The sequence below is a fragment of the Liolophura sinensis genome, chromosome 1 (genome assembly GCF_032854445.1).
Source record: "Liolophura sinensis isolate JHLJ2023 chromosome 1, CUHK_Ljap_v2, whole genome shotgun sequence".
NCBI classification, from domain to species: Eukaryota; Metazoa; Mollusca; class Polyplacophora; order Chitonida; family Chitonidae; genus Liolophura; species Liolophura sinensis.
Window position 1 is genome coordinate 37,242,585 of NC_088295.1, and position 10,467 is coordinate 37,253,051.

Consider the following 10,467-nt stretch of genomic DNA (forward strand, 5'->3'; position numbering starts at 1 on the left):
CTGTAGGGCATGACTTTGTCCATGCATCTCCTCCCAAACTACTGTGCAGATTTCAGTGAAACCCAGCATACATCATCTGAACTTGTGCAGGTTTTTTTCATAATGACTCACATGTAGGACTTGGCAGAACAGCGCTATCCATCTATTCAGATTTTCTCCAGTGCAGTTCTTCCTAAAGTGCTGAACCTATTTCTGTGAATCATAGCATACATCTTCCCTATAATCTAAACTTGTGCACGCTTAAGTTTATTTACAGTCAGTTAATTATTTTCATACTATTTTCATAAATTGCCCCCATTTAGGACTTTGCATGACTCTGCTCTCCCATATATTCAAATTTTGTCTATCCAACTCTGCTTAAAGTACTAAGCCTATTTCTAAGAAACACGTCTTTCCTATAATCTAAACTTGTGCATGCTTATTTACAATCGGTAATTATTTTCATAATTATTCCCGTTCAGGTACAATAATTGATTTTCATGTACACTGTATTCTCTTCTGATTGCTCCATTTCTCCATTCAAACTGGATGTGTCAGTTGTGCAATCTATTCACATCATGAATGGCTCATTTTGAGAAAAGAATTCATTTTTTTTTCTTTAAAGAGACTTAAACATCACAGAGAAAAACATTATATATATATATAAATATTTAAATAGCCTGTTTGCCAGACTGTGTGTGTAGATGCTGTGGAAACCTAAACAAGAGTATCTATATATATATATTTATCTATATATATATATGTTATCTGCTTGTGGACATTGACACGTAAAGTGACAGTCTGGAAACCTAACTTCAACACTGGCAGCATGTCATTATACTGTGACTGGACAGGGTGTCATGTCTGTTTTATTTATTTCATTTTATTTATTTATTTGATTGGTGTTTTACCATACTTAAGAATATTTCACTTATACAACAGCGGCCAGCATTATGGTGGGAGGAAACAGGCAAAGCCTGGGGGAAACCCACGACCATCTGCAGGTTGCTGGGTGACCTTCCTACGTACGGCTGGAGAGGAAGTCAGCATGAGCTGGACTTGAGCTCACATCGACCGCTTTGATGAGGGGCTCCTGGGTCTTAACACTGCGCTGGCACGCTAACCAACTGAGCCATGGAGGCTGCCGTCATGTCTTTTGTCTTGGGGTGGACTAGTACATGTATTGTTGTAAATCATTCTTGTAAACATGGTCACATATTAATGTAACCAAGATATTTAAGAGATTAACCGAGATTAAGAATTAATATTAAACACCAATCAAACACAACAAAACAGGAAACCATGAACACTACACGAACTAGAATAGCTCAGTCTGATGAAAGATGAAAAATGTTTTTGAAAGCTGCTCATGTACTTTCGTCCAATTGTTCACGTGTTGTCTTGGTGTGCTTTATAGTGTGGAGGGCTGGAAAACATGTTGACTGACCAAGAGACGCTGGCCCTGATGGTGGGCTGTCTGTGTCATGATCTGGATCACCGGGGCACCACTAACCAGTTCATGATCAAGTAAGTCATAGGCACAACTAACCAGTTCATTATCGTATAAGTCATTTGTCACCACTAACCAGTTCATTATCATAGACCTCATTGACACCACCAGACCAGTTCATTATCAAGGAAGTCATTGGCACCACTAACCAGTTCATGATCATTTAAGTCATGAGCACCACAAACCAGCCATAAATGAAGAAACTTCTCCAGTGGACCAAAATGTAGAGTGTGAACATCAGAATTATTTAATTTTATAACTTTAGGTATATTTATCTGGACTTGGTTGACTGGGTTTGTTTTACTGATTTCAGAACAGCTTCTCCTCTCGCTCAGCTGTATTCCACTTCCACAATGGAACATCACCACTTTGACCAGTGTATCATGATTCTGAGTACAAAGGTAAAGGCTTGTTAGATGCTAATTAAAACTATTTAAGTCGTGCATGGCTCCTATGATGTAATATTGAAATAACGGAGTGTGAAAAATACTTAGCAAGGGGACACTACTTTGCATTAAGAGGGACACGTCCTGGACACAGCCCATCAGTAAAGCTTACATTGTACAAATAAGGTAGACTAATATAAGTGCAGTGATGTGTATTAGCTGTATTAATGTGACATCAAGGGCTCGTTAAAGTAATTTGCTGAAGACTATTGAAGTCTCCAAATATTTCAGTTTAATATGATTTTGAGTAATGTGGGCTTGTTTTTTTAGCATGAGTATTTTCAGTTGTTTTCAGATTGTAGTATAAATGTTATTTGAAGGTGTTTATTTTTGCAGGGTAATGACATACTGGGCAGTGTGAATCAAGAAGAGTATGAACGTATTATACAGCTCTTAGAGGGCGCTATCCTTGCCACAGACTTAGCACTTTACTTCAGGTTTGTGTAGCTGGGAAAATGTTGCACAAGTAGAATTTATAAAAAATATTCACACTGCTTAAAAATCATTGAAGTGATTAGTCAAGGACACTGACAGACATTGGTAAAGTTTGAATATGTACTGATGCATTCAGTTTTAGTTCTTAATCAACAATTTTCTTCCACAGCTATTGATATGAGGATATGAAGCTGAGTATTATAAGAGTATATAAGTATTATAGCTTTCAGGTATTTATTGCTTAGTTTTTTTAGCTCTCATGTATGGAAATCCAAGTAGAAGGCTTATCAAGTAAGGTAGATGGTTTTTGTTTGAGTTTTTGTTCGGTGTAATTTGCCAATGCACTCATACATATAATTCTGGATCCATGCCCAAAAATTTTTCTGCAAAATATGCAGTTTGTTGTACATGGTTATCCATTAGTTTATGTCATTTACAAAAGGACGTTTTGAGAAAATCGTTTCTGTTCACCAGTGACGTAACACTTAAGGTTGTACTGAAATTTTTGTGTATTCTTACATTTGCTTCAGGTATAGAGGAGAGTTCTTTGAACTTGTTCAGACAGAAAAAGCTGACTGGAATTGTGATGATCATAAAGATTTGCTCAGGTATGTATCAGAGTCGGGTTAGCAGGTTGACTGACATCTGCAGGTTTGTGCAGTGTAGCCTGACAACTGCAGCTTGTTGTAGTGTAACCAGACAACTGCAGGTTGGTGTAGTGTAGCCTGACAACTGCAGGTTGGTGCAGTGTAGCCTAACAACTGCCGGTTGGTGCAGCATAGCCTGACAACTGTAGGTTGGTAAAGTGTAGCCTGACAACTGCAGGTTGGTGCAGCATAGCCTGACAACTGCAGGTTGGTGTAGTGTAGCCTGACAACTGCAGGTTGGTGTAGTGTAGCCTGACAACTGCAGGTTGGTGCAGTGTAGCCTGACAACTGCAGGTTGGTGCAGCATAGCCTGACATCTGCAGGTTGGTGTAGCATAGCCTGACAACTGCAGGTTGGTGCAGTGTAGCCTGACAACTGCAGGTTGGTGTAGTGTAGCCTGACAAGTGCAGGTTGGTGCAGCATAGCCTGACAACTGCAGGTTGGTGCAGTGTAGCCTGGCAACTGCAGGTTGGTGCAGTGTAGCCTGGCAACTGCAGGTGGGTGCAGCGTAGCCTGATAACTGCAGGTTGATGAAGTGGCAGTAATCTTTGACTGATGTTTTCATCGCAAAAGTTAGCTGATATTGTCTGCATCAAGTGTGCAGCTTAGTTTGCAAAAAAGGAATGATGAACTGAATAAAATGGCACATGGAATGTCATGAAGTGTTGATGAAGTGACAGGCTGAGCAGGAATCAAGAATGAAATGAAAATTATGTTTTATGACTTTAACATGTTCTCATTGACTTAACATGTACATGTATTTCAGATGAGTTTAAACTCAAAAACAAGAGGGATAGTTGGGGGAGAATTTATCTATTCTCTGTCCTGCACATAGAAGAATTGGGAGATGGTTTTTGAAGTCTTACATGAATTTCACTGGACACAACTTGCCATCCACCACTTAGTCATATTACTTTGTATATCAGTATGGCTTGCCAAAATGTGGTTGAATCAGTCAGTAAACTGAATTACATTTACACAGAGTAGTTTTGCTGTTGCAGTCTGAATTTTGATATGTTTTTCCCAAACTTCTTGCTGAAGATGATCCAAATATTGTCTGTTGTAGGTCTATGATGATGACTGCCTGTGATGTGTCAGCAATAACCAAGCCCTGGGGCATTCAACAGAAGGTCAGTGCTGACAACAGGCCATTTTTAATCCAGAACCATCCTTATCTGCAAGTTTCTTGTGATGTTTGTAAAACACTCTGACAGATGTACTGTTCTAACAACTATGTACATGTACATTGAACATGTGTACATCAAAAGAATAAAATGACTAAAATTTCTTTGCAGGTCGCACAGTTGATAGCCACAGAGTTTTTTGAACAAGGCGATATTGAGAAGGCTGAACTAAAAATAAAACCTCAGGTATCTAGCATTTTTAGTAGTTTTTTTTCTTTTCTTCTGTTACACTTTGGATTAGTGATATTTTGTCCATGATATCCTGTGAGATGAACATTGCAAACACTCTAAATCTTGGAGTTGGTGATCTGCAGACATACATTATCATTGTCACAGTTGAGATTTTGTTTTGTTCTTGAACCTTAATTTCTCCAAAGTGTAACTGTTTAGTGCTGACCGAGAAACAGATGCATTTATTATCGTTGTAAATACAGTACAAATCATGTTTTCTGACAGTCTTTTAGATGCACATGTAATATGAAGTCATTTACATTTACTCAAGGAATGTGTTGATTTATGGAATAATTTTACTCATGTAATATTGTCTTCACTTAGTGTAAGAGCTTATCTTTTTTTTTTGCGCCCCTGCGATGAGACAGAGCATATTATGCTATAGGGATTTTGTCTGTCTCTCCATCTGTATATCTCCAGTTGTTTCCAGTTGCATCCACACAGAGTTTTACTTTTTGGTGGATGCATATATACACAGACGACAGTGTGTTGTGGCTCACATTTATTCATTTCCATAGTTGTCATGATAACCAGATAGCCATTTTCCTTATATATACTATATAAGTAGAAATGAATTAGTGTCCGTGCTACAACTTCAACTGCTTTCTGCATAAAGTTTTCATTTTTTGTGGACACATTTGTCCACTTGCATAGTTATCATGGTAAGATTTCCCTCAGGTGTTATACTCAATACAGTGCTGCTGGTATTCTTGTATACATTTCAAACAAGTGCATTTTGTTGGGAAGTACATTGTGTTCACCCGAACACTTGTTGAAATGATACACTTTGATTAATACTTATTGATTCATCTACCTCAAAGGGCCGCTTATGTTTTTTTTCTGTGAAGTGTTATTAATTTCTTATCCAACAATTTAATTATTAGCATCAACAGTAAGTAGGTAAGGACAGTAAGTTTGAAATATTGTCCGTTGACTCTGGGAAAATGTTGACTGCAGTCTTGTGTTGATATGTGGACTCACAGAATATGTTGACATGTTAACTGTTGACAGGATATGATGGACCGTGATAAACAGGATCAGTTTCCCTCCATGCAAGTCGGCTTCATTGACACCATCTGCATGCCTGTCTACTCTGTAAGTACCTTTGCAGTGCTCGAAGGTCCCTATGGAATCATAACTTTTACAAGGTGGACAAAATTTATTGAACATTTATACCATATCTGTTGTAGGAAGTTTATCAAAAATGAACGTTTTCAGAGAGGTGCCCATTTAATAGTACTCTGTAGGCCTACGTGTAATAGTACTGTATAGGCCTTTGTGTAATAGTAATCTGTAGGACTTCATGTAATAGTACTCTGTAGGTTTTTGTGTAATAGTACTCTGTAGGCCTACATGTAATAGTACTCTGTAAGCCTTCGTGTAATAGTACTCTGTAGGCCTACTTGTAATAGCACTCTGTAGGCCCACTTGTAATGGTACTCTGTAGGCCTACGTGTAATAGCACTCTGTAGGCCCACATGTAATAGCACTGTAGGCCTACGTGTAATAGTACTCTGTAGGCCTTCATTTAATAGTACTCTGTAGGCCCACGTGTTATAGTACTCTGTAGGCCTACTTGTAATAGCACTCTGTAGGCCTATGTGTAATAGTACTCTGTAGGCCCACATGTAGTAGTACTCTGTAGACCCACGTGTAATAATACTCTGTAGGCCTACGTGTTTTTTTTTTTGTGTTATGTTCTTTTGAATACATCATGAGAAGCACTGGGCCAATTATCATCAGAATATCATACTTCACCAGTGGGTCCTATGTACCTGACAAGATTGTGCTCAGCGCACTTTAACCTTCAGAGACTTTCGATTCAGAGTTCACACATTGTATTTGGCTTGTAAACATTCGTTTACATGCATGGTACATGTAAATCTTGAAAAAACTGAATCTTAATTTAGAGGAACTTGTGACGAAAATGTTAAGTTTAAAACTGACATGTTCCCTATGTGGAATTAGTTTGTGCTCATCATAAGTGACATTTTGTTATTGAAATACTGGCTTTAGAGCCATTTTCCTTGTGGATATCATTTTCCCGTCTGGCATGTGGGGGTCACAGAACTTACTTAGATTAGAAGTCATATAAGGCTTGAGAACTCATCAACATTTATAGATATCCAAAACTGCAGAACTAAACTTAATGAAATTTCATGGTGCACAGGAAGGCTTTTCTCATTGCTCAGTGTACAAATACATTTGATAATTTTTGTTGTGATCTCTGGAGGGAAAAAAGCCACAATAAATGTACATAGTTTGAAAATTAAACTAGTTGTTTTCATGTTTGATGTTTCCTATGAATTTTTTCAGGCTATAGCTAAAGTAAACCCACGGCTGGAGCCATTACTCAGTGGGTGTAAGGACAACAGGGTACACTGGCAGGAGCTGCTCGAACAACACAACCGCAAGATGGCAAATGAGGTGATGTGTGAAAATAAGGACAAGGACAGACGTAGTTTAGTCCCAGTGCATTCTGGGTCAGGGTCAAGGTTTGAGAAAGGGTCAAGGTCAACGCATCATCAATCTGAACTGTCCGTGTCCAAATCAAAATCCTGACAAAGACTGAACGTGACGTGACGCGAGACATGCTTGGAATATTGTGAGAAGAAGATGTAGATTTCATTGTGCAATGTCGCGGATGCAGTCGACTTTCCATGCCTGCTCTCGCTGTTTTTCCAGGGTACCTACTTTTTATATTGGAGCTGTACTGCGTGCCTATACTTGTGAGTCTGCCATCTCCACTCACTTAGACCTGTGCCTCTATCCACCAGAATCTGTGGCATCAGCCTGTGTACGCGCACTAACGAAGACTATATAATCCTACAAGTACACCAACAAGTCTGGCTTTGTGATCATGTGTACAATTGTGTACTAGCTGCAGCTTTTTGTTTTGTTTTGTTTTGCAATTATTCACAAGGAAATTACCACAGATCCTGTGATACACAGTACATGTAGTACGAATCTCCATCCATCCATCCGAACTCCCTGGCATGTTCTCTCTCTTGTCTGCTCTGACCTTCCATTTATTAATATGCATTTTATTGTTACCATGTAATTTGTATATGTCATGATACAATGTCAAAACCACTATTTTGATACAATTTGAAAGAAAAAATAAAACAATTTTTATAGTCATAAGGGATAACATTAACCTTTGTACAAACCATACCTTCCTTTCCATCAGCAAATGATATTCAACAACAAAGCAATGACATGTAGACCTACATATAAAATCTTTAATTTTCATGTCTTCTTTTTAAAGTCTTAAACTGTCCATTGGTGTTCAGATTGTGCCATACATAATGGGGGTTCACAGTACTAATATAATTTACAGTGTAGTAAGGCAGAACAAATATCTGAGATTGTTTCTTGAAAATATCAAATAAGACATATATTATAATGTTATTACAAATGCTTGTATACAAAAAACCATAAGGAAATATTTTCCAAGTTGATCGTTACCTGTGTCTGTTTTATTTTTTAAACATCTAATGCTGTTTCTTTTTTTTATTTGAGATGTTTTTTTTATTTGTTAAGTTTTTGTACAGATGTATTTTTGCAATGCTAGATGTCTTTACATATCTTTTAGTGAAATCTGTTGTTTTCAGCAGGCCAGTGTACCTCTAATTCATGAACATTTATTTAGTTCTGTCTGTTATATGTGCTTGAATGTTTGTATACAACGATTTTGAACTACCGATGTGTATATACTCCCTTCAGTCTGGTGATACGCATGTTTCACAAAACTGACATATTTATTTTGGCATACACTTAATACTGGAGTCTTTGTACTCAGCTGTCACCAAGCCTAAATCAACCAACTCAATTTAACCATAGAAAAAAAAAACAGTGCATTAAACACTTGTATGTATATATACGGTAAACAACATTAAATTTAGCCCATGACTATGTAGCACATGTTGCCAGTTCTAAAGATTCATTAAGAATGCAATTTTCGCAGTGAAATTTTAGATTATTTACCAGTTATATACATTATTGTCACACAGCTCTCTCTTCAATGGTCAGGCAGCCTGTTTTTTACAAAGTCTATACAGTATCAGAAGTGAGAGACATGTAAATCCAGATACCCCAAGGCCTACTTATAGAACAGTGCTTATTTAAAGCTAACATGTGTGTAACTATGACAATTTTAGAAAACATGTAGCTGTGCATAAAGTACATCTACATCACCATTTCTAATCTGAGCTCCCAGAATGTGACAATTTAGTAAAAAGTGTTTTCCACCCCAAGCTATAAAGTACATGTATGTAAGTCAGCTTAGGATAGGCTTATACATACACACAAAAATTATCTCTATAAAGTTGGTGTATATACAGGTAAATGTATGTAAATACAGTACACAATTAGAAGATGTGCCAGGCCGACTATGATCTCTCTGATTTACCTCAGCTATGCACTCTAAGTAAAGGATAACATCATATAATGTACTTAAAACTTACAGGAATGTGACAGTTTGAAGAAAGCTGATGGAAGATTCCAATATTTCTGTGAAATTACCTCTGATCCATTCACATGGCATTTTTGTTTGAATTTTCGAATTGGTTCACATCATGTTTGTAATGACAATCCACACTGTATACAATGGACACATAGCTCCATTGAATCAATCAATTCTTGGCCATGTATGGCCATGTATTTGTGATGTGTGATAACACAAACTTAAATTTCATGTTATTCAGTGACTGAACTCTACAAGTAAGTGAACTTTTGCCCAAGCACATCTTTTCCATTACTAACTGTCTCATCTGTGTGTCTTGACATTTAATAGGCTATCCACATATAGTATGATTGAACATCAACAATAACTTGTGAAAAGAAATTGTTAGAGATGTGTTTTCTTTTATTTTGCAGAGGTTATTAAAATTGTACTTTTGAGTGGTTTCTTGAACATGAGTGACCAATGCTATCTGCAGAACTAATTTTCAGATGTCAAATTTCGTGACTTCTTCTTGTCTTTACAACTAGAGCAGAACATTATCAAAAACCAGTCACATTGCTTTGAAATTTAGTTATGCCCCTTCTTGTGATGTACTATTGGTTTTTCATGTGAACCGTGTACTTGATGAATTTAACTATATTTAAAGTATTTAACACAGTATGATTCTGTGTATGTCTACCATTTTATTGGTAAACTATCATATTTTTGTTTAATTTACTTGTTAGTTTTAATACAACTTGTTTAGTTTGGGCGGCCAACAGTTTGGGAGCCCAAAAGTTTTTCAGAACGACACTCTAGATATGGGCCTGGGTGGGTGGGAAATGCAAGGTTTCCATTAACTGGTACAAAGTAAGCACTGTAGGCATCGTCCTTGGGGACGGTATTGTCACTTATATCTTTTGGTTGTACATGTCACTGCACAGGAACTTTTTGTTCCCACGACAAGTATACGTAGTCAGAACTCTGAACCACAAGAAAACAACTAAACGGCATGAAGTATTCTTTCATTTTGCCCTTGTCTTTATATTTAAATGAACTCACAACTGGTAACTTTCTGATATAGTCACCAAAACACCTCTGTGACTTGTGATGCACAAATGTGTTTAAATATAAATAATTACTACAGAATGTCCGGTATTTTGTTTTTATCATCGCTGCTTATTCCCAGAGCTGCTGTTGTGTGACTGCCTGTGCAAGTCATGCAGATACAAGTAGCAGTTTCCTGTGCAGAATGGGTAGTACAGTAGACAGACAAAAGCAGAGGGCAATATATATCCTGTAACATAGAAGACTTTTGGCGACAGCCTAGTATTTAGCACAGCTGTAGTGTTTTTTCCGTGGATACTTTTCTGTTTTCAACTTGAAAATATGCTCAAATCTACATCAAGTTTCAGGTATTACACTGCACGAAATTTGGTGAATATTGTGTCACTGCCCAAGGTTACATAGTCCAAAGTTTAGCTGGACGTTCCTGCTTCGGTCATATGGACTTGCACGTGGACAATTTCACAAAAAAACCCGGCTCGAACCCTAGCTTATTTTTGCTATCCACCGATTCCCTAAAACGCCC

The 10,467-nt window shown here is 37.4% G+C and overlaps 1 protein-coding gene across 3 annotated transcripts in view; it reads left to right on the forward strand.

Annotated features, from left to right (window-relative positions):
- The window catches only part of LOC135461649 (dual 3',5'-cyclic-AMP and -GMP phosphodiesterase 11-like), a 103,649-nt gene extending 93,624 nt beyond the window's left edge, over positions 1 to 10,025 (forward strand). For all 3 annotated transcript variants that reach the window (XM_064738835.1, XM_064738834.1, XM_064738836.1), the window contains 8 exons: positions 1,397 to 1,506; positions 1,803 to 1,890; positions 2,272 to 2,372; positions 2,901 to 2,978; positions 4,084 to 4,147; positions 4,313 to 4,387; positions 5,444 to 5,527; positions 6,749 to 10,025. In XM_064738835.1, coding sequence (XP_064594905.1) covers positions 1,397 to 1,506; positions 1,803 to 1,890; positions 2,272 to 2,372; positions 2,901 to 2,978; positions 4,084 to 4,147; positions 4,313 to 4,387; positions 5,444 to 5,527; positions 6,749 to 6,994 — 846 coding nt within the window. In that variant the 3' untranslated portion in view covers positions 6,995 to 10,025. The remainder of the gene's footprint in view (positions 1 to 1,396; positions 1,507 to 1,802; positions 1,891 to 2,271; positions 2,373 to 2,900; positions 2,979 to 4,083; positions 4,148 to 4,312; positions 4,388 to 5,443; positions 5,528 to 6,748) is intronic.
- Positions 10,026 to 10,467: the final 442 nt, after the last annotated feature.